At 40.1% G+C, this 24,667-nt stretch overlaps 1 protein-coding gene across 4 annotated transcripts in view; it reads left to right on the plus strand.

Annotated features, from left to right (window-relative positions):
* MED14 (mediator complex subunit 14) overlaps positions 1 to 24,667 on the plus strand; it is an 82,921-nt gene that overhangs the window by 41,245 nt on the left and 17,009 nt on the right. For 3 of the 4 annotated variants that reach the window (XM_060182598.1, XM_007521103.3, XM_060182601.1), the window contains exons 14-24: positions 1,980 to 2,174; positions 3,193 to 3,327; positions 4,978 to 5,054; positions 10,038 to 10,198; positions 10,304 to 10,450; positions 10,830 to 10,921; positions 12,764 to 12,916; positions 13,525 to 13,794; positions 16,780 to 16,920; positions 20,011 to 20,122; positions 22,645 to 22,776. In XM_060182598.1, the coding sequence (XP_060038581.1) occupies positions 1,980 to 2,174; positions 3,193 to 3,327; positions 4,978 to 5,054; positions 10,038 to 10,198; positions 10,304 to 10,450; positions 10,830 to 10,921; positions 12,764 to 12,916; positions 13,525 to 13,794; positions 16,780 to 16,920; positions 20,011 to 20,122; positions 22,645 to 22,776 (1,615 nt within the window). The remainder of the gene's footprint in view (positions 1 to 1,979; positions 2,175 to 3,192; positions 3,328 to 4,977; positions 5,055 to 10,037; positions 10,199 to 10,303; positions 10,451 to 10,829; positions 10,922 to 12,763; positions 12,917 to 13,524; positions 13,795 to 16,779; positions 16,921 to 20,010; positions 20,123 to 22,644; positions 22,777 to 24,667) is intronic. The other variant, XM_016187265.2, reaches the window with a different exon arrangement.

Here is a 24,667-nt window from a genome sequence, read left to right on the forward strand (position 1 = left end):
ATCTTCAATGCTTCATTGTTTGCTTTTCAAATAAAATTTATTAGATATATGACTTTCATATAATGTTTCTCAACTCAGGGGGTAACTAGCATGGGGAAGAGAGAGGAGTGTATGTCTCTTTTAAGAAATTATATACCATCAGGCAGAGTTGGGGAATATAAGGGACAAAGGATTATTATTTCAGTTCTTGGTACCACCCTGCCTGTCCTACATTTGGAAAGATATGCAAAAATGCATGTATAGTAATCAACCCTATGAACTTCATAAGACAATAATTCATTACCTGTGGTTTAGATTAAAACTGAATGCATATTACTTTTGAAAATATTTATTAACAAATGAGAACTAGAGCAACAGCATGGCATATGAAATGCCAAGAATTGAACTCAGGGCCTCATGCTTTCAAGTCTGGTGCTCTACCTGCCTGATAACCTCCCAGGCCTCTTGTGTATTACTTTTCATCCTCCAAATTTTTCACTTGGGAGTCTTACATTCATAAACAGCAAGAACTTCTCCATAGAGGTTAAACACATTGGAAAGCCTTGCTATAGCTCATCTCCCTTTAAATATTTTTTTTCCTCACTTGATTTTGTGAACTTTATTATTGGTATAATTTGTATAGAGCAAATATTCAAGCTGTCTGAGTTTTGATAGATGCATAGTTTTGTAAGCTTCATGTTAGTGAGGACATCGCACAAATACATTAACCCTCAGAATTGCTTCATGCCACCCCAATCTGTCTCCTTCAATTCTCAGTAGTGGCCACTAACTTATTGTCCACCTCTGTAGAACTGTTTTTTTCAGTCTAGTTTCTTTCACTCAGCATGAGAATTTTTGTCTGCTTGTATGAGTATGAGAAACAGTTATCTTGTTCCTTGGCCATAGTAGTGGCATATTTTGTTGCTTGGGAAGTGGCACAGTTGATAACATGTGTTGAATTTGTAAGCATGACATTCCCAGCATTGTATATGCCACAGTGATGTTCTGATTCTCTTTCTGTCTCTCTCACACCTCTCATTAACAAAGAAATCTTTCAAAAATAGTGATACTGTTGGGATTTTAAAGATTTCTCATTTGTGTATGTGATTTGTGGTCCCCCCATTTTCTTTATCAAGGGGATTAATGGTTTACAGTCCACAGTAAACTATGGTAGCTTGTACATGCGTAACGTTTCTCAGTTTTCCATATATCAACTCCCTCTGGGTCCTCCTCTGCCATCATGTTCCAGGACCTGACCCCCCCCCCCAGTCTTTTACTTTGGTGCAATATACCACCCCCCATTTTTATTGAGAAATAATTGATATATGTCACTGGATATAAGTCTAAGGCATATATACTGCTTTGATATTGTGAAATGATGACTACAGTAGGTTTACCACATCCATTTTTTTATGGATATTATAAAAAACGAACAGAGAAAAAGGCAAACATTCTTTGTGATGGAACTTGGGGGCTTGTTCTCTTTGGCGTATACCGCACAGCAGGATTAGTATCACGTTGTACACCCCATCTGTTGTACTTCATGTTTCTTAAAATAACTGCAAGTTTGTGCCTTTTGACCTTTTTCGAATATGTTTATGGTTAAGGAAGACAGCAGGACAATTTAAAATAGACACCAATATAGAAAAATCTAACATCTTGTTGGAGTTAAAGCATTTTTTTTTTTTCAATTTATAAATAAGGTATTGAGTGTCAAGAATAGCTAGTGCTGATAGTCGAAATGTTCTGTTTGCTACACTTTATAGTTGCTTTTTATTTTTACTGTTGTTCTTTACTCTGATCTGTGAGTTTCCTTTTTTTTTTTTTAAACAAAGTATGTATTTGGCATGAATGTTTAAATTACATCATGGTTGATACACTTGTTTGAAAAAGGAGACATGCACTTAGATTTATAATCCTGAGCCCAACTTAATACACAGAAGGATATTGCCAGCACAATTTCTGAGTCACATTTTGGATTTGGCCATTTTCTTTTTTAGGTTGTGGAGATGTTGGAGGTTCCCGATAAACCCACACAGTTGTCATACAAGTACTACTTCATGTCTGTGAGTACTGGAGATCGTGAAGACAGTCCTCTCACAGCACTTCTTCTGCAGCAATTCAAGGAAGACATCCACGACTTGGTTCCTCATGCAAAGCCTGGGAAACAGCCCAGAACTGGTACCAAGCGCAAGGTACAGTCATATACGGAAAAGAACATAGAATTTGTCTGTGTTTAGCTTGTTGTGTTCCGTAACCATTCTTTAATATGGGAAAGAAGTAGTTGTAACCACCTAGGAGGTGGAACAATGACTAGAATATTGACCTTGAAAGTGTGGAGTCCTGAGTGTGATTCCTAGCATAGCATTTGTCAGGATGATGCTCAGGCTTGCTCTCTTTAAAAACTTTTAAAAACTTTGTTAATAGGGTTTTTTTAATTTTTGATTAACTGTATTTATTTGATAGAGACAGAAATCAAGAGGAAGAGGGGTCTATAGAGGGAGAGAGACAGACATCTGTAGCACTGTTTCACCACTCGTGAAGCTTTCCTCCTACAGTGGGGACTGGGGGCTTGAAACTGGGTCCTTGTGCATTGTAACATGTGAGCTTAACCAGGTGTGCCACCATTCAGCCTCTAAGTTACAGTTTTTTTCCTTAAGAATTCTCTTTTGGGCTGGGGGTAGAGAGCATAATGATTATGCAAAGAGACTTTCATACCTGAGGCTCCATAGTCTTATGTTCAGTCCCCTGCACCACCATAAGCCAGAGCTGATAAGTGCTTTGGTTAAAAAAAAAGAAAGAAATTGGCGTATTGCACCAAAGTGAAAGACTTTGGAGTGGGTGGGTGGGTAGAATACAGGTCCATGAAGGATGATAAATGACATAGTGGGGGTTGTATTGTTAAATGGGAAACTGGGGAATGTTATGCATGTACAAACTATTGTATTTACTGTTGAGTGTAAAACATTAATTCCTCAATAAAGAAATAAAAAAAAGAAAGAAAGAAATCTTCTCTCTCAGTTAATAATTAGACACCATTTTCCATAAGAACTTGATAAATGAATATTTACTAATAAATTTCTAGTGTTTAGGTCAACATTAGCTCAGTTATAAGTAAAATATGAATGAATAATGTTTGTTTTGGTTACTGTAGAGCTCTATTATTGTAACTTAACTATCTTAATTTTTTGACTCATGTTCCTTAAATTCTAGATGTCTGAAGACTCATGTCCAGTAGAACCCAAGAAAACCAAACGATCAGGAGAAACATGTGCCTTCAATAAAGTTTTAGCTCACTTTGTTGCTATGTGTGATACAAATATGCCATTTGTAGGACTTCGGATGGAGGTAATCTGGGGAAACAGTTTTGAGTATTGTAAATGAAAGGGGAAAATTTTTTAAAATGTCTCATTAAAGCTACATGGATTCCACTAAGAGGCCCAGAGGAGTTGAGAATATTACTCACCTGGGGAAGTTTGAGATTACAGCATGCCCTCCTGGAAAGCTTGAATTATTTCAGTTCATTTCAAATTGCAGGAAACAGAAAGTAGACTTTTCCAGATTTGTTTTTAAAGGCTAGCTTGTGAGAATCTGGCTTGTTAATATGTTAGCCCACCTCTTAGTAGAAGCATCATTTATCTCTTTTAGAGGTAGTTGACTGATAAAGAGAATGGCTTACATTTAAGTTGATGAAGCCACGTATCCACATGGCTTACAGACTAATCAGTCCCCTTTCAAAGCGACCAGCCAGAGTTCTTAAACTCATCTTTTTATTTTTGTCATATGGAAGAAGCAATAGACTTAGGCAGGATTGTTGTCTTTTAAGAATACACAATTGCAGGGAGTCGGGCTGTAGCACAGTGGGTTAAGCGCAGGTGGCGCAAAGCACAAGGACCGGCATAAGGATCCCGGTTCGAACCCCGGCTCCCCACCTGCAGGGGAGTCGCTTCACAGGCGGTGAAGCAGGTCTGCTGGTGTCTATCTTTCTCTCCCCCTCTCTGTCTTCCCCTCCTGTCTCCATTTCTCTCTGTCCTATCCAACAACGACAACAACAATAATAACTACAACAATAAAACAACAAGGGCAACAAAAGGGAATAAATAAATAAAATAAATATTAAAAAAAAAAAAACTAGGATGAAGAATACACAATTGCAGTCTCCAGCTTGATACCAGACATAGCCTAGGGAGGTAACAGAATCTGTATTTTTATTTAAAAAAATTGCCAACTGTTGTATTTTACTGTCAACTGTAAACCACTAATCCTCCCAATAAAGAAAAAAAAGTTACAAACTATAAATACTATTTGTGGGCTGATGAAATAACTCAACTGAATAGTACACTCCCTTGCTGTATATGTAACCCAGGTATCATCCAGCCCGGCCTCCATGTTGATGGAAGCTTTTGGTGCTATGATATGTCTAGCTCTGTCTGTCTTTCTCTCACTGCCTCTTTGTTTCTGTCTAAAAATAGAAATAAAATAATAATGTATTCGTGATTAGAAGCAAAATACAGCTAGAATTCATGCTTTGTTTTAAACAAACACAAGTGAATCACACTAGAAAACCATTCTTATAGGGGCCAGGGGTGGTGCATGTGGTAGAGTGCACATGTTAAAATGCACAAAGAACCAGGCTAAAAAAAATAGAAAAAGGAAACCCATCTTACTGCAGAGTTGCATCCTTTGGAACTATCACACTTAATTCTGCTGTTTGGCTTGCTGTTGAAACTTGATCAGTATCCTGAGTTTTGAAGATTTGCCACCCTTAGGGCTGTTTTATTTTCATTTAGTAACTAGAAGCTCTCGATCATCTTTTGAGTTTCACTGAACTTAATATAGTTTACCAGGCTAGCAGGTGATTGGGGACAATGTCTAGTATGTTGGAACTTTGGGAAGGAATGGCCTTAGAACCACAAGAATGGAGACAGTAGTCCTTGAAAAGCCATGTTTCATTTGTAAAATTGGCAGTCTGACATAACTTTTTTTTCTTCTTTCCAGTTGACCAATATGGAAATCCCACATCAAGGGCTGCAAATGGAAGGTGATGGTTTCAGCCATGCAATTCGCTTATTGAAGTAAGTTCCTGTCATGTGTCTCCGTTAATACCATACATTGTAGCCACAGTGCCAGAGCTGTTCCTCTGCTTCTGTGTAAGAGCATAAATAAAGCAGAGTTTAGAACCTGTATATCATAGTTCTCTGCACAGAATTCCCCCCATCTAGGGAAGATTATCCACATGCCCAGTGGAGGTCCAGCACCACTCCCTAATTTAAGATGCCTTTCCTTTGCATTTCTTTCATTCACTTAACAGCTATTTACTGAGGTTATGTTTCACATTTGAATTTGCACAGTGCCCTTCAGAAAGCTGTGAGATCATATAGCTGGGTGATATGTGCTAGTTTGCAAGTCTGGAAGGGTTTCCCTGAGGGAAGACCATTGACACTGGAACTGAAGAAATGAGAATTAGCCAAAGGAAGGGAGGAACTAGGGTGAGAGTGGGCACTATTGGTCAAGAGAGAAGTGGGTATCCTAGAACTGACAGAAGGGGGAAGAGAGGACTTGAGAGATAAACAGGGAGAGGTCAGATCCTAAAAGCCTTCATAAGTGACCTTAAAGGATTTAGCCTTTATCCTGTGGTAATAAAAAGCCATCAGATGGTTATAAATAGACAATGACTTCACTAGTAGGTGTTTTTGAAAGCTCACTCACACAGCAATGCAGAGAAGAAATTGGAGAACAAGACTTTAAAAAGTAGTTGAGTAGCACAGCGGATTAAGTGCACGTGGTACGAAACGCAAGGACCAGTGTGAAGATCCCAGTTCGAGCCCCCAGCTCTCCACCTGCAGGGGGGTCGCTTCACAAGCGGTGAAGCAGGTCTGCAGGTGTCTTATCTTTCTCTCCCCCTCTCTGTCTTCCCCTCCTCTCTCCATTTCTTTCTGTCCTATCCAACAACGATGACATCAATAACAACAACAATAATAACTACAACCACAACAAGGGCAACAAAAAGGAAGTAAATAAATTTTTTTTTTTTAAAAAAAGTAGTTGAAACCAGTTGCTGAAATGGTTCACACCAGAATTGTTGGTAGTTTGGACTGAGGAAGGTTCCACAGGTCCTTGGGATATATCTTTGACATATTTGAGGGTTGGTGATCAGCTTGGCGCTGAAGGCAAGACATACGAGAGGATGGTGGCCATGACTATTACGGCAGTTCTGTGGTTTGACCCACCAGTGCTTTAATTCTTACTACTTGATAATCAGTCTGTTACTGTGAAAGATGGAAGGGCTAAAAAACACCAAGCGCTCCACCCACTTGCCAATGTGTTCCCTGTAGATAGAGCTGAAGTATTAAAATAGTTTCCTGGGAGTCGGGTGGTAGCGCTTCAGGTTAAGCGCACTTGGCGCAAAGCCCAAGGACCGGCGTGTGGATCCCAACAATGGGAATCAACAAGAGAATGCAACTTTTAATTTGACTGTTTTGGTTTTAAATATCTTCTGCCTAAAATATAGGGTTTTTTTTTTTTTTCTTTTCATGCCGGCAGCTGTAGATAAGTAAATAAAATTAACATTAGATCTTTGTTCTCTTAGTTAAATTTTTCATGTTTTACATGAAATATCTAGTGTTTTTTTTTTTTTTAATCAAATTACCTAAGAAAAGGCTATGGGAGGTCTGGGTAGTGGCACATCTGGTTGAGTGCACATAAATACAGTGCACAAGGACCCAGGTTCAAGCCCCTGGTCCCCAGCTGCAGGAGGAAAGCTTTGTGAGTGGTAAAGCAGTGTTGCAAGTGTTGTCTCTCTCCCTCTCTCTCACCCTTGCCCTCTCAGTTTCTGGCTGTCTCTAATTAATAAAGATAATTTAAAAAAATTTTTTTTTAATGGTCCGGGAGGTGGTGTAGTGGATAAAGCACTGGACTCTCAAGCATGAGGTTCCGAGTTCAATCCCCAATAGCACATGTACCAGAGTGATGTTTGGTACTTCCTTTCTCTCATATCTTTTTCATCAATCAATAAATAAAATCTTTAAAAAAGAAAAAAGGCTATGGGTTTCTGTAGATGAAACTATACCGTTCTCTGGGATTTAGATTTTTCCCCCTTTTGTTGCCTTTGTTGTTTTATTGTTATAGTTTTTGTTGTTGTTATTGATGTCGTCATCATTAGATAGGACAGAGAGAAATGGAGGGGGGGGAAGGCAGAGATGGGGAGAGAAAGATAGACACCTGCAGACCTGCTTCACCACCTGTGAAGCGACTCCCCAGCAGATATGGAGCCAGGGGCTTGATCCAGGATCCTTACTCCAGTCCGTGCGCATTGCACCATGTGCACTTAACCTGTTGCACGACCACCTGACCCCCTAGAATTCTTAAAGATAATTTTTATTGGGGGAGTTAATAGTTTACTGTATAGTTTTAAGATATTTGCTCTTAGCATTTTCATAAAAAATATTTCACCCCCCTTTGTTCTGGAAGTCAAGAGATATCGTAATATCCTACCTAGGAAGAAGGTACCACTTTGTATTTTTAAGCTTCATTTTACAATGTTTAAAGAAAGTCTATGCTATCCTAAATATTGTTCATCTTATTTAAAACTTATAAGGCAGATTTACAGAAATTTTTAAAAATGATATGCTGTCTAATGTATATTGCGGTTTTAGATAGAATTCTCTATGAAAAAGTCATATAAGTAAATTGTGAGTGTCTAAACTTTATTTTGTTAAATCAAAAATTTGCATAGATCTACTTGGTCTATAATTGCTCTAATGCATTTATCTTCAGAAATTCTTTTATCTTTTAGTCCTAGTTCATATTAATATTGAATGGAAGGTGAAGAGATGGAGAGGAGCAGTGGAAGAACAAAAAAATTGCATGAGAGAGGTCCCAGGCTTTATTCCCTAGCACTACCAATAACCAGGACTAAGCCATTCGCTGGTCAAAATGACAAACTAAGTACATACGGGGGAGGGGAGAAGAGAGGGTGTAAGTTGAACTTAAGCTTTAAAAATTAAACCCTTTTACTTCTCTTTGCTATAAATACATTGGTTTTGTTCAACTTGTCTCCTTAAAAACATGTACCTCTGAAAATACCATGACAAACACTCTGGATTGCTAAAGTTCATGAATCTCTTGTCCGGTGCAGACTTAGGAGTTGTAATTTTATAGCACAAAAGACTTGGGTCTCAAGAACCATATGCTCAGCAGATTCCCTACCTTCTTCTGACCTAACATCACAGAAATGGACACCACACAGACAAAATTTGTTCATCTTGTCCATGGCACTTTTTTTTTTTTTTTTTTTGCCTCCAGGGTTATTACTGGGGCTTTCACTACGAATCCACTGCTCCTTGGAGGCTATTTTTTTCCCCACTTTGTTGCCCTTGTTGTTATGCTTGTTGTAGTTGTTATTGTTGACATAGCTGTTGTTGTTGGATAGGACAGAGAGAAATGGAGAGAGGAGGGGAAGATAGGAAGAAAGATAGATACCTTGTAGGCTTGCTTCACGGCTTGCGAAGCGACCTCCTACAGGTGGGGAGCCGGGACTCGAACCGGGATTCTTAAGCCGGCCCCTGCGCTTTGCGCTATATACGCTTAACCCGCTGCGCTACTGCCCGACTCCCAATGGCGCCTCTGTCTTCTGTCGCTTCTGTATACAGCACAGAGGCACAGTTCTTTCAGTGCAAGTTGTATGACTCAGCACATCACTTGTTTTTCCTGGTCCTTCTGCATGCAGCCTTTAGAAAATCACCTTTTGGGAGTCGGGCGGTAGTACTGCGGGTTAAAGCGCAGGTGGCACAGAGTGCAAGGACCGGCATAAGGATCCCGGTTCGAGCCCTGGCTCCACCCCCTCCCCGTCCCCATGTCTTCCCCTCCTCTGTCGATTTTTCTCTGTCCTATCCAGCAACAATGACATCAATAGCAATAATAGTAACCACCACAACAATAAAAATAAATAAATAAAAACCAGGGCAACAAAAGGGGAAAAAATAGCCTCTAGGAGCAGTGGATTCATGGTGCACCGATCCCCAACAATAACCCTGGAGGCCAAACAAAAGGAAAGAAAAGAAAAGAAAATCCTCTTTCACTTTCCTTATAGGCTCCACTGTATTTCTTTTACTAGCACCTAAGTGGCAACATGTATATCAAATCAGTTACTACATGCTAAGTTCCATCACAATAAATATTACCTACACAGAAGAAGAGGTGGGAGGGCTGGAATATAGAGCCAGAACCTTGTCATGGCGTTTAGTGATCAAAACATTGCAAAAAATCTGCAACTGTAGCACTTAGAAATACCTGTTAGTATCAGCCATCATAGGCACTTTATAGATTTTACCATATTCTAAAAATCAGTCATCATTAAAGTCATTCTCATTTTTATATTTGAGAAATTGACGTTCACGGAGGTTAAATGTGACTGAGTCAGAATTAGAATGCTGGCTCCAAAACCCCTTTACTTCTCACTGTATCGACCTTCAAAGAGTGGTTCTACATGTAGTTTCTTCCCCTTCCCTTTTCCTTCAGAATGCGCTAGGTTGGTTTTATAGAAAGTCGATACTCAGGGCTGGGTGGTAGCGCACCTGGTTGAGCACACGTGTTACAGTGCACAAGGACCCAGGTTCGAGCCCCCAGTCCCCACCTGCAGGGGGAATGCTTTGCAAGAAGTGAAGCAGTGTTGCAGGTGTCTCTCTGTCACCCCCTTCCCTCTCGATTTCTGGCTGTCTCTATCCAGTAAATAAAATAAACATAATAAAAAATTTTTTAAAGCAGAAAGCCAATGCCCTTGGATTTCATTCTAAATAATTGTTGTTTTTTTTTTTATCTCATCAAAAGGATTAAAGGACCAAAGTCACTTTGTAGAAGTGAAGAGTCCTAATCCATGTTGAAATGTGTGGATTATGTACTATTAATTCCTATATATCACTATTAATTCTTTCCTGCCTTTGCAGAAGGTACCAAATAGTGGAGTTTTAACTGAAACTTCTACGTATACTCTGCCTGTCCTTGTGAATGTTATGCTTTTGTCATTCTGTAACATGAAGAACACTGTCTTTCACCACCAGAATTCCACCCTGTAAGGGTATAAGTGAAGAAACCCAAAAGGCTCTGGACCGCTCTCTTCTAGATTGCACTTTCCGATTACAAGGTAGAAATAACCGCACATGGGTGGCAGAGTTGGTGTTTGCAAATTGTCCGCTTAATGGCACTTCTACAAGGGAGCAAGGTGAGATGATTCCCATACTTTGTCTTCTCATATTTGTGGGGTTTCTGTTGTTGTTTCTTGTTTGTTTTGGTGGATTGCTATTGATCTTCTCCTTTAACACTCTAGGGCCTTCCCGGCACGTTTACCTAACGTACGAAAACCTGTTGTCCGAACCAGTTGGTGGTCGAAAAGTGGTTGAAATGTTCCTTAATGACTGGAGTAGCATTGCACGACTGTATGAATGTGTATTAGAATTTGCACGTTCTCTGCCAGGTACGTGTGAGAAGAAAAGGCTGTTCCTACTTTTTTTTTTTTTTTTTGTAACCAGATATAAGTAAAATCAGCACTAATAAACATATACATGGATAAAGATATGTACGTTAAACCTTATAAGTATACCCAGTAAGAAATGTTTTTCTTTTTTAACTCAGACATCAGTAAGTTTATTATGCATACAGGAATTTTTACACACCAATAATGCATATTATAATAATAATAGTACTTGGAGTATACCACATTGATACAAGTCACTCCATGGGGATGATGTTTAGTTACTTCTTGGTTTACAAACAAGTCTTATCTAGGCAAATTGCCCCCCTACAATTACGCATGTAAACTTATAATCTTTTATCTTTGTTTCCCTTCTTTGTAGACATACCTGCTCATCTAAACATTTTCTCAGAAGTCCGTGTTTATAATTATCGAAAACTTATCTTGTGTTACGGAAGCACCAAGGGGAGCTCAGTAAGTTTGCGAATTAATTATAATTGAAGTTTCTCTCATAAGATTTTTAAAAACCAGGAATTTAAAAATTCTAAAAATTAACTCAGCAGTATTAAAATTTGAGAAAAAATGGTAACATTTAAATTAATAAAGATGCTTAAAATTGGTAACAAAAATTGTATCCTGTCGGGATATATAATCTAGTAGTGATGTGCTTTCAGTATTAGTGGGTTTTTTTTCCCCATTGATTTCAAATTTCATCTTTTTTTCTTTCTTTTTTTTTTTTTTTACCAGAGCACTACTCAGCTCTGGCTTATGGTGGTGCTGGGTATTGAACCTGGGACTTTGGAGCCTCAAGCATGAGAGTCTTATTTCCATATCCATTATGCTATTGCCCCACTGCCCTATTTCAAATTTCAGTAGTGTGATTATTGTCATGAAGATTATATGTGAGTGGTTTTTAGCAATATGGTTTGTCTATGCTTTTGGTCATATTACTACCATTGTTTTACCTTGTCTTTGTCTTTAAAACATTTCCTGTAACCCACAGTTCCTTATTTTATCTTTATCCCATATGTAAAGCTCTAGAAATTTAGTATAAAAAAACTCAGCCAGCTGGCTTCTCTCTGGACTATTCCATATCAAGTAATAGCAGAAGATACTTGAGTGTTTTGTTTTTTTTTCCTCCTCCAGGGTTATTGCTGGGCTCGGTGCCTGCACCATGAATCCACCGCTCCTGGAGGCCATTTTTCCCCCTTTTGTTGCCCTTGTTGTAGCTTTGTTGTGGCTATTATTATTGCCCTTGTTGACGCAATTCGTTGTTGGATAGGACAGAGAGAAATGGAGAGAGAAGGGGAAGACAGAGAAGGGGAGAGAAAGATAGACACCTGCAGACCTGCTTCACCGCCTGTGAAGCGACTCCCCTGCAGGTGGGGAGCTGGGGGCTCGAACCGGGATCCTTACGCCGGTCCCTGCGCTTTGCGCCACATGCGCTTAACCCACTGCGCCACCGCCCGACCCCTGATACTTGAGTGTTTTAAAAATCTGTTAAACTGAAGACTTCTGTTGGTGGTGATTTCCTTTTTTTCTTTTATAACAGTATTCACTGAGAGGGTGAATTTTCTCTAGTTCAAGAGAGAAATGAGAAGTAAGAAACACCAATAATTTTCATATAAAGTTTCATCAACAGTTTTTCTTTAGTGGCTTCTACTTATGTTTTATTTTATTTTTTTAAATACCTTTATTTATTTATTTATTAGATAGAGACAGATAGAAATTGAGAAGGGGCTGTTACAGAGGGAGAGAGAGACACAGAAGGAGAGAGACACCTGCAGCCCTGCTTCCCCACTCACAAAGCCTTCCCCCTGCAGGTGGGGACTGGGCGCTCAAACCCAGGTCTTTGTGCATTGTAACATGTGCGCTCAACCAGGTGCACCACCACCCGGCCCCCTTCTGTTTATTTTGTAGGAGAGTGCTATCTAGCATACCCTTGCCTGGAAAATCTAGTGGCCTATATTAAGTAATAGCATGTCTAGAGTTTATGGACTTCATAACAGCCTTATGAGTAGCTTTCAAAAAAAATCTTTATTTTTAGAATTTAATTATTTATTCATGAGAAAAATAGGAGAGAAAGAACCAGACATCACTTTGGTACATGTGCTGCTGGGGATTGAACTCAGGACCTCATGTTTGAGATTCCAATGCTTTATCCACTACACCACCTGCCAGACCACACAAAATATTTATTTTCTTAACCTCACTTAGATCTTTGGCATTTTGTCTTAATGTTTAAACTTTTTTTTCCCCTCCACTTTGCGTCTGTTGCTTTCTCAGTTTTTGAAACATACCTTTTCTTTGGTTTAGATTAGTATCCAGTGGAATTCCATACACCAGAAATTTCACATTTCTTTAGGAACTGTTGGCCCAAACTCAGGTTGCAGTAACTGTCACAATACCATTCTTCATCAGCTTCAAGAAATGTTCAACAAAACACCAAATGTGGTTCAATTATTACAGGTAATTGAGTTTATTTTCTCTTTAAAAACAAAAGTCAGTATTATTCTCTCATGTAAAACTTTTCAAAAAAAGACCGTGGGCTTGTCTTTCATGATTAAGGTGAATGCTTTCATCTTTTGGATCTTGCACCCCTTGGAGAATTTTCTTTGATTCAAGAAAAATTAGTGATCTAGCCTGTATTCTTTTCAAGGAAAATTATATGGAAATATACAAGAAAGACAGCCTCTCATTTATGATGGGTGTATTGTAAAAAATTTCAAATTGGGGGTCGGGTGGTATCACATCGGGTGAAGCACACGGACCCACACAAGGATCCCGGTTCCAGTCCTGGTTCCCCACCTGCAAGGGAGTCGCTTCACAGGCAGTAAAGCAGATCTGTAGGTGTCTATCTTTCTCTCCCCCTCTCTGTCTTCCCCTCCCCTCTCAATTTCTGTCCTATCCTACAACAACAGCAATGAAAGCAACAACAACGGGGGGAAAAAGATGACCTCCAGGAGCAGTAGATTCATCGAGCAGACACCAGGCCCCAGCAATAACCCTGGAGGCAAAAAACAAACAAGTTATCATAATGATCAGAAATCAGCTGCTCTCTCTCTTTATTCTTGTAGGTATTATTTGATACTCAGGCTCCATTAAATGCTATCAACAAACTCCCCACTGTGCCGATGTTGGGCTTGACCCAGAGAACCAACACTGCCTACCAGTGTTTCTCCATTCTGCCACAGTCATCCACCCACATCAGACTGGCCTTCAGGAACATGTATTGCATTGATATATACTGCCGGAGTCGAGGTGTTGTGGCCATACGGGACGGTGCCTACAGTCTTTTTGATAACAGCAAGTTAGTTGAAGGTTTTTACCCAGCACCAGGACTAAAGGTAATAGAATTTCTTGTTGTAGCATGAGTTGCATGGAAATCATGGGCGTATACAATCCCTGTGGAAATTTCATCAGTAGCTGTATTTTTGTACTATCTTTGCAACTTTACTGAAGAAGTTCTGATAAAGTGTTGTGTCTATGAGATAATAAAATGTTCTTTATTTTCTTAACCTTTGTGATAAGCATGGCAGAAGATACTGAAGGGAACCATAATGGCTATTTGGAACTTTAAATGTTTCTTTTATCATTGATTGTTGCAAAGGCTCATAATCAGTTCAACTATGATTTCCTTTCCTTTTTCCTTCCCTCCCCTCCCCCTCCCCCTCCCCCTTTCCTTTCCTTTCCTTTTCTGTAGAGTTCTGTGTCACAACCCTTGGATATTCTGGTATAATAGCTCAATTGTATGTGGTTTTGTTATTTAGTCAAATAGTTCCAATGGCTTGTTTTGCAAATCAGCCCCCTGCAACCCACTCTTGCCATCTTCGTCCTGTGTTTTCAATTCTTCTATAGCGAATTCTCTTGGTATTCATATCCTTAGCTCTAAATAGCAGTCTTACATTGCTGTTCTTTAACTTCTCAGTTTGAGGACATTATCTGATTCTCATAATAGAAGATGAATACTTTCTTAATTCTTTCTTATATGCTCCCTTCCCCCTTCTATGCTGCTTACCAGTGCACAGATACCTTTCTTTCCTCCTGTCCTTGCACTGTGGGTACATAGAAGTTTGGGTTAAATGGTTAAATAAGTTTTCAGTATGGACTAGGTAGTTAGTGTAGCAGGACTTGCACATGAGAGGTCCCAGGTTCAACCTGCTGATGTCGTCATCATCATCATCATCATCATCATCATCATCATCTTCGTCGTCACTGGAACTTCACTGCTCCAGGGTTTTGTTTTGTTTTTAACATTCTCTTTTTTAAAAAATTTTATTTATCTATTTATTATTGGATAGAGACAAAGAGAAATTGAGAGAGGAGATGGAGGCAGAGAGACACCTGCAGCCCTGCTCCACTGCTTGTGAGGCTTTCCCTCTGCAGGTAGGAACCTGTGAAGGCTGAACTTGAACCTGGGTCATACATGAGACAATGCAAGTTCACTATCCAAGTGTGCGGACTTCCTGACCTTCTAGGTTCGGTCCTTGACACCACCAATAGCTACAGCTAAGTGGTGGTCTGCTCAGGGAAAAAAATTTTTTTTTCTTTTGCATTGTTCATATTATTATATAAGCAGTATTCTACCAAGCTTGCTTTGATTTCATTTCTTTCTTTTCTTTCTTGTTCAACCATTCATTTATCTGGGAATTATTAATTGGCCCACTGTCTTTTTTCCTACTTCACTTTCTCTATACTTAACACCAACTCAACTTTTCTGTTTCATTTCATATTTGTGCCTCTTTCATAGTGCATTCATATATCATCTTATACTTTCATCTTGAAATTTCAGGGGGAAAGCTTTCTGAGTGGTGAAGCAGGGCTACAGGTCTCTCTTCCTCCCTCCCTCTCTCTCTCCCTCTCCCTCTTTGTCTTTCCCTTTCCTCTCCATTTCTGGCTGTCTCTAATAAATAAATCAATAGAGATAATTTAAAAATGTTTTTAAACAGTGTGGCTCAGATGGTCTGCAGGAAGAGGAAAGTCCTTCACTACTCTCATGTTTCATACCCTGAGGCATGGACCCCTTATCTTTTTTTCTGGTCTACTCCATTGTTTGCTGGAATGCCTCCTGTGTAACTTCTAGAAAAAAGATACATGGGAAGTTAACTTTGAGTCCCTATGTGTCTGAAAACATCTTTAAGTTCCTTTTATCTAATTGTAAGAGGCTTGGTCATTGAAATCTAGGTTGCAATTATTTTTTTGTAAGAGCTTTGAAAGGCATTACTTAATTTTCATCTAAGTTCCATTGTTAACTGTTAAGATGATTCTGTTCTAGTTTTTCTTTGTATGCTTGGGCCGTTTCTTGGGTAACACCCAATGTGAGTATTTTTAGAGTTGTTTTGTTTTTTTTAGGCTAATGTGAATACCAGGAAGTGTATCCAAGTCTCCTGAATAGATGGTGTATAGTCTGACTCCTGGTTTTTGATAAATCAAATAGAAGGAAGCCGGTATTCTCAACATTCAACATAGAAACTTTAATCTCCTTTTTGTCTCTTTAAAGAAACCTTCATCCAGTCCTACTTTTAGTTCTATCCTCATTCGCATGTCCAGAGGTATCTGCTGTTGCCAGTTCCTCTGTATCTCAAGGATCTGGACAGAATTAGCTTTTTGGCTTTTCTCACTGCTTGCTTAGGATGCTACTTTCTCACATCGGGAGATAGCTCTGTTACCACTCAGCCATCTGCTTTTCACTCTCCAGAATTTGTTGCCCCTCCACACGTTCTTTTAAGCCGTTGAGATGTATTGCTTTGTTTTTATTTATTATTGAGAAAGATGAGGTCTTCATGTGGTCCTTGGGGCTTTACACGTGCCATATGCTCTACTGCTGAACTATATCACCAGCTCCTTGACTTTTTGCTTCAAATTATTTTTAGTAGTTTCATTGTGGGAGCAAAAACTGAGATGTGTGAATCTATCATCTTTAATTAGAAATCAGGACATGAGAACCCTGATTAAATAAAAAATTTGCCAAATCATTGCAATTATTTATATGCCCAATATATAGCTTCTTTTCCCATTTTGGGTTATATGTTAACAAGAAAATATCTTGACCTGGTGTTAAGAGATGCCAGGATGATGACCTTCAACGTTTCGCTTTCATAACACATCTCAGTTGAAAGGGGTTTTGTTTTTTCACTGAGATGTTTTTTATTGTGATGTTAAGCTATTGTCTTAAATTTTCCCACTCTCCTCAAGACTATCAGTTGTCTCTTCCAGATTATATTTCATAGATGGACATAATATACTTTTCCTTTTAAAAGTATTCTAAGTGATTTAAAATGTCTTACCAGAGCCGGTGAAATCATCTAAATTGTACTTCTTTATATCCATAGACATTCCTGAATATGTTTGTTGACAGCAATCAGGATGCTCGAAGAAGGTCCGTAAATGAGGATGATAATCCCCCTTCTCCCATCGGAGGAGACATGATGGATTCCTTAATCTCCCAACTTCAGCCACCGCCCCAGCAACAGGTGATGTATAGCTAACATGCATGGTGTCACATTTTTATAACTTAATAGGTTCTGAAGTTGTTTGGGCTTCCTTGTTGAAAGGTAAAGAGTTTCCTTGGTGGGCCCAAGATACCCAGGAAATTCATATTAAATAAATAAATAAATAGAACTAGGGAACTATCAAAATGATTATACAAAAAATGTCACACCTATGGCACCAGAGGTCCCAGATTCAGTCTTTAATACTACCATAAGCCAGAGCTCAACAATGCTGTGGTAAAAATAAATAAATAAATAAATAAATAAATAAATAAAGACTTTCAGTGATAGGAAATTAGGACCAACAATATATTTGAGCCTGCTAGAAATAGCGTGAACCTCAGATGCCCCCACTATAATTAATACCAAGTGATCACCCATGTGACCTCAAAAGGGAATAGCCAGTGATCACCAGTAAGTACAGAAAAGGTGTTCAGTGTCATCTGCAACCACAGAAAAATCAGTTAGCGTGACATAATAATTCACCATAGGCACAGAAATGGCTTTAAGGAAAAAAAAAATCGACAGTCTTTACCAACATTTGGTATTAGGAGCAACCAGAACACTCATTTACTGTTGAGGCTGTATAAAATGGTTTAAGCACCGTACAGTGGTCTCTAGCAGAATTCAGTGCAATCTATGTGTACTTGAGATTGAACTATTCTACTCTTTTTTTTTTTTTTTAATTTATTTAAGAATGGATTAATTAACAAAACCATAGGGTAGGAGGGGTACAACTCCACACAATTCCCACCAACCAATCTCCATATCCCACCCCCTCCCCTGATAGCTTTCCCACTCTATCCCTCTGGGAGCATGGACCCAGGGTCATTGTGGGTTGTAGAAGGTGGAAGGTCTGGCTTCTGTAATTGCTTCCCCGCTGAACATGGGCGTTGACTGGTCGGTCCATACTCCCAGTCTGCCTCTCTCTTTCCCTAGTAGGGTGGGTCTCTGGGGAAGCGGAGCTCCAGGACACATTGGTGGGGTCTTCAGTCCAGGGAAGCCTGGCCGGCATCCTGTTGACATCTGGAACCTGGTGACTGAAAAGAGAGTTAACACTCAAAGCCAAACAAATTGTCGAGCAATCATGGACCCAAAGCTTGGAACAGTGGAGAAGAAGTGTTAGGGGGATACTCACTGCAAACTCTAGTGTACTTCTGCTTTCAGGTATATATTTTGCACTTGTTTATGGATACGTGTGAACATATGCTCTCTCTCACAGAAACTGGTCTATATCTAGGTTTTGGGACTTTGTTAGAAAGTGAACCACCTGAGATGAAATTAGAGTATACTATGAAAGGAAAGGTCTCACCCGAGTAATGAAGCTGAAGGGTTGTCATTCCACACATGAAGTCTCTGGACACAGTCTGAAGTGAAGCATGTTGAGGTGGCAATTGTTGTGTTGGTTAGGTTGTGATCGGCAGATGCAATATTATTTGATATGGATTGGGAGAGGCATACGGGAAAGTGGGTCCTATCCAAGGGTTCCAGGACTAGGGGAAGTAGAGGCTCTATAGTGGAGATGTGAGGTTCCTGCTGTCTTAGGGATCAAAAAGACAATCGATAGTTAATGTTATCATCACATTATTTGGTAATTGGGTTAACTTTGAAAAGTCCTTTTGTTAGGGTTTGCTGTACAGTACCCAATATCTTATATACAGCTGTGCTGTTGGTTGCTTCTGATCTACTTGGTCTAGGCTTTTGATAGAGTCTGCAGATCAATTACACAGCCTATATATTAAAAAGATTCAGTTTGTGTTTTAAAAAACTTCGAGACATACAATTAATTTTCCCCCTCTCATATTAATTAACTAGTGATTTATATGACTACATTTTACTAGGAGTGTACATAAATACCATTCCCACCACCAAAAGACTGTGACCCATCCCTCCCACCCATCCCCACCCCCCACTGACCCAGGAAGCTGCATGTCTACCCCTCACCACAGGGTTTTTACTTTGGTGCCCTAAGAACTATTGTACTCTTAAGTATGTATACCTGTAGCAGCAATACATAAAGAACACAAGAATATTCATAGCCACACGATGAGAAAATTATAAATCCAAAGATCCAGCAGAAGTAGAGCAAGCAATATGTTGGGAGTGTAGCCATACAGTGGGAAACACTATAGAAATGTGAAAACAGGCCAGGTAGTGGCACACCTGGTTGAGCGCAAAGGTTATGATATGTAAGGAGTCCGGGTTCAAGCCCCCAGTCCCCACCTGCAGGGAGAAAGCTTCATAAGTGGTTCATAAGTGAAGCAGGGCTGCATGTGTTTCTCTGTCTCTCGCCCTTTCTTTAAATTTTTTAAAATCATCTTTATGTATTTGACAAAGACAGCCAGAAATTGAGGAAAAGGGGTACAAGGACTGGCGTGAGAATCCCGGTTCTAGTCCCTGCAAGGGGGTGGCTTCACAAGCGGTCTGCAGGTCTGCAGGTGTCTGTCTTTCCTCCTCTCTGTCTTCCCCTTCTCTCTTGATTTCTCTCTGTCCTATCCAGCAACAATGGCATCAATAACAACAATAGGGAGTCAGGCAGTAGCACAGTGGGTTAAGTGCACAAAGTGTCACAAAGCACAAAGCACAATCAGTATCCCAGTTCAAGCCCCTGGCTCCCCACCTGCAGGGGAGTCGCTTCACAGGCGGTGAAGCAGGTCTGCAGTTGTCTCTCTTTCTCTCCTCTTCTGTCTTCCCCTTCTCTCTCCGTTTCTCTCTGTCCTATCCAACAACAATGAATCAATAACAACAATAATAACCACAACAATAAAAACAAGGGAAACAAAAAGGGAATAAATAAATATAAAAAATAAAATGAAAATAAATAAATAACAACAATAGTAATAACCACAACAGTGATAAAACAATAAGAGCAACAAAATGGGGGAAAAGTAGCCTCCAGGAGCAGTGAATTCGTGGTGTCGGCACCAAGCCTCAGCAATAAACCTGGAGGCCAAAAAAAAAAAAAAAAAATATATATATATATATATATATATATAGCTATTTATAACAGAAAACCGTGCTCATATTTTACTTGTTGGCCCATTTAACTAACATTTCATTTTGTCTTCTTAGCCGTTTCCAAAGCAGCCAGGATCATCAGGCGCTTATCCTCTTACTTCACCTCCTACATCTTATCACAGCACAGTTAACCAGTCTCCTTCTATGATGCACACGCAGTCTCCAGGTAAGATGTTACTTCATTTCTTGTCATGTTCAATTTTCAGATCCAAAACACACACGCGCACGCGCGTGTGCGCGCACACTGAGAAGCACTGTACATATAACGCAAGACTTCAGAACACAACCACGCCTGTTTATATAATGTGTATTAGTCATGGACAGGTATGTAATACTTAGGATGTGCCAAGCCTTGTTCTAAGCACTTTCCTCATGAAATCCCCATAGCAAATCCATGAAATAGGTCCTGTTACCCCCCATTTAATAGAGGAAAGCTGAGGCATGGCGAAGTTAAGCCACAGGTCCAGGTCACCCAGCCAATCTATAAATACAGTACTTGTAGACTAATCAAGTGGATGAACGTATTTATCTACTGAATGTGATGCACTGCATTAGTTATTATGGAACACAAAAAATATGAAACTCTGAACCTAGTAGAGAATTTGAAACCCACTGACAGTGAAAATAATTAATACTATTGTGGCAAGTATCTTAATGTTGCCTTTATTCATAGTTTTGGTAGTCATATTTTCCTCTTTAATAATCCTAACATAAAACTAGTCCTATGGCTAAATAAAAAATTTAAACTCGTGTCTCCCTAGTTTTTTTTTCTTTTTTTTTTATCTCCATCTAGACCTCTCTTCTGAACTTAAGTCCTTTATTTTCCAGCTATCTATTCGCCATTTCCATGTAATGTTTAGTTGATATCTGAAACTCAGCATGGCCGAGGCTAAACTCCTGTCCAAAACTCCCTGCTCCATGTTGTGCCTCCCACGACGCCCGTCTCAGTAAATGGCAATCGCTTCCTTCCTGCTACTTGGCCAAGACTATCAGCATCTTGTTGGACTCCTCTTTCTGTCATGCCCTCAGTCATTCAGTTGTCTTCAGACTCTTGGCCTTTGCCATTGCCCAAGTCACTAACCGTCTTTTGCCCAGATTAATGCAGTTACCCCTAACTGGTTGCCCTGTCCTGTTTCTGCCCCCTACCACCCACCCACACACGCACACACGCACACACACACACACCTATATTGTGTCTTTCATGTAGCAGCTAGAGTGATCTTCCTAGAGTTGAAGTTGTAGACGTCTCTGTTCCAAACTCTTCAGTGACTTTGCCTTTTAGTCAAGTTAAACCCTAAGCCTTCAGAGTGGCTGAGATGGCACATGTCCTTTGGGACACCGTCCCCACCCGCCTACCCACCTCCTGATTGATAACTGCCCCAGCCACACTGGCCTCACCTTGTTATTTATAATGATTGCCACCCTCAGGCCTTTGCATTAGCTTTTTTATTTGCCTGGAATATTTTATCCCATAGATAGCCTCATTCCGTAACCTTCATTTTCTTCACGTCTCAGCCTGTAGGCCCCCAATCTTGGGTTGTGCACTGGTTGCTTTAACAGCAGCCTCCACCGCTGCATAATACCATGAACCACCTCCCACACCAGACTTGGGGAGACAGCGTAAAGGTTTTTTTTTTTTTTTTTTTTTTTAATTTTTTATTTAAGAAAGGATTAGTGAACAAAAGCATAAGGTAGGAGGGGTACAACTCCACACAATTCCCAACACCCAATCCCCATAACCCACCCCCTCCCCTGATAGCTTTCCCATTCTCTATCCCTCTGGGAGCATGGACCCAGGGTCGTTGAGGGATGCAGAAGGTAGAAGGTCTGGCTTCTGTAATTGCTTCCCCGCTGAACATGGGCGTTGACTGGTCGGTCCATACCCCCAGTCTGCCTCTCTCTTTCCCTAGTAGGGTGTGACTCTGGGGAAGCTGAGCTCCAGGACACATTGGTGAGGTCTTCAATCCAGGGAAGCCTAGCCAGCATCCTGGTGGCATCTGGAACCTGGTGATTGAAAACAGAGTTAACATATGAAGCCAAACAATTTGTTGAGCAAAGCGTAAAGGTTTTATAAAAGACTTTTATGCCTGAGGCTCTCAGGATCCAGGTTTAATCCCCAGTACCACAATAAGCCAGAGCTGAGTGGTGCAAGAAAGAAATTAAAAAAAAAAAACAAAAAAACTCCCATACCCTCCCTGCCCTTCCCCCACCTCCCCCCCCCCCCCCAGCACTGACACACTTGTCTTTTGCAATCTAATGGAGTTTGAGCACTTGGGCAAAGAGGGGGTGTCTCTTATATTACTTGCTGTATCACCAACACCTAGATTAATGCTTTGTCTAAAGTTGACTTCATGCCTGCTTGCAGACTCAGTGAATAAAGGGGACACTGGATATTTATTTTAAGAAAGAAAGAAAGAAAGAAAGAAAGAAAGAAAGAAAGAAAGAAAGAAAGAAAGAAAGAAAGAAAGAAAGAAAGAGAAAAGATCAGTCACTTTCTAAATGCTAACACTTGGGCCCCAGAGAATTAACATCTCTCTCTGTGTAATGAAATAGTCCTAGTTCCTCCTTGTGCTATTTATGGCCTATTTACTAACTTGTTTCTTCTTAGTCTGTAGAGAGTCATAACTTGGGGTCCTCGTACAGGACATGTGTCCTGCAAGATCATCTGTAATTATTTTCCTTTATTAGGAAATCTGCATGCTGCCAGCTCCCCCAGTGGGGCTTTGAGAGCCCCATCACCAGCGTCATTTGTTCCAACTCCTCCCCCATCCTCGCATGGAATCTCAATAGGACCAGGGGCCAGTTTTGCTAGTCCACATGGTGAGTCCATACATGGAAACTGCCGTTAGCAATACAAGGTTGACGTGAAAATAGCATTTCTCAAATTAATTTCTTATGGCAAAAATTAGCACTTGTCAACTGAGGAAACAGCAAAAGAAAAAAGATTTTCCTAATCTCACCATGCAGAGAGCTGTCAGTTAGTCTGTCTGCTTTGGTTTATCTACCCCCACGGCCACCCACCAATACCATCACCTCTCCCCACCTCCTCAGCCCGCCATGTTCTGTCACATACCCCTGGCTTGCTTGCCTGCTCGCACTCCTGTTGCTCTCACCTGCTTTCTGCTTACCTGTTCTCATTCCCTGCATAAATTGCCCTCCTATGGGGGCCTTGCCATATGTGTTGAGACTTGAATTTCAGCTACTGAATTCAAATTTTCTATTTTGAATTGGTCTGCTTTGATAAAGAATAGTAGAGGTATCAGGAGTAGATAGCCTGAGGATCCACAAGTCCCAGATTCAATCTCCCATAAGCCTGAGCTGAGCAGTGCTAGGGTGGGAATAGATAGCATAATGGTTATGCAAAGAGACTCATATCTGAAGCTCCAAAATCCCAGGTTCAATCCCCTGCACCACCATCAGCCAGAGCTGAGCGGTACTCTGGTTAAAAAAGGAGAAGAAGAAGAAGAATAGAGGTAGCCAATGAAACATTGCCATTTCACCAGCCACCTAGTTCTACATATCAGAGGCAACCAGTGCTGTAACTGTCTCATTTTATTCCTGCAGGAGCATTTTATATGTACACAAACAAGCCAAAACGTAGATGTTCTTTCCCCCTTTCACATGACAGGCCATGGTGTTCAGTGACTTCCCCTTTTCACTTAACATATCATAAATACCATGCCAAATTAAAATGGAAAGAGCTTCTTCAGTTTTCTTTTTTATTATCTTTATTTATTTATTGGATAGAGACAGCCAGAAATCAAGTGGGGAGGGAGAAGTAGAGAGGGAGAGAGACCGAGACACTTTCAGCTCTGCTTCACCACTCGCAAAGCTTTCCCCCTGCAGGTGGAGGACTGGGGGCTCGAACCTGGGTCCTTGAGCATTATAACAATCGTGTTCAACCAGGTGTGCCACCACCCGGCCCCACTGCTTCAGTTTTTATAGCTATGTAGCATCTGTGATTTTACCTTTTCTATTATTAATATTTGTGGGAACATTTCTGTCAGTAAAAAGCTCTACATTATACTAAATAGCTTGGTAGTATCCCCTGGCTGGGCATACCATCACTTAACCGCTCTCCTAATAATACATGTTTAGAATGCTTCCATTTTTTCACAGTTAAAAATGGGCTCATCTCTGCTCACATCCATGATTATTTCCTTAGGTAAGCTCTAGAAGTGGAATTGCTGTTTCAATCAGTTTGAGAAATTTGAAAGCTTTTGAAACCTTTGCAAACGGTTCACCTGAAAGACTTTACCAATTTCTTTGTCTGCACCATACAAGACTACATATTTTTCTGCATCATTGTCAATATGGAGTGTCATGATTTGGGCGGGGGGGGGGGACAAGTCATTTTGATAGGTGAAAAATGATACCTTACTGTTTAGTGTGCATTTCTTTAATCATTAATGAGAATGAATCTTTTTCTTTTCATTTTGACTGGTGTTTGGTGTTTCTTATTTTGTGCTTATTAGTAGTCTGTATCTTTTGCCTCTATTCCTGTGTTTTTTCTTACTGACTTGTAAAACTTCTAAATAAGGATCAATTACTTTCTTCTTTTTTTTTTATTGTTGCAGTTATTATTGTTGTTGATGATGTCATTCTTGTTGGATTGAACAGAGAGAAATGGAGAGAGGAGGTGAAGACAGAGAGGGAGAGAGAAAGATAGACACCTGCAGACCTGCTTCACTGCTAATGAAGTGACTCCCCT

The sequence above is a fragment of the Erinaceus europaeus genome, chromosome X (assembly GCF_950295315.1).
Source record: "Erinaceus europaeus chromosome X, mEriEur2.1, whole genome shotgun sequence".
NCBI lineage: Eukaryota > Metazoa > Chordata > Mammalia > Eulipotyphla > Erinaceidae > Erinaceus > Erinaceus europaeus.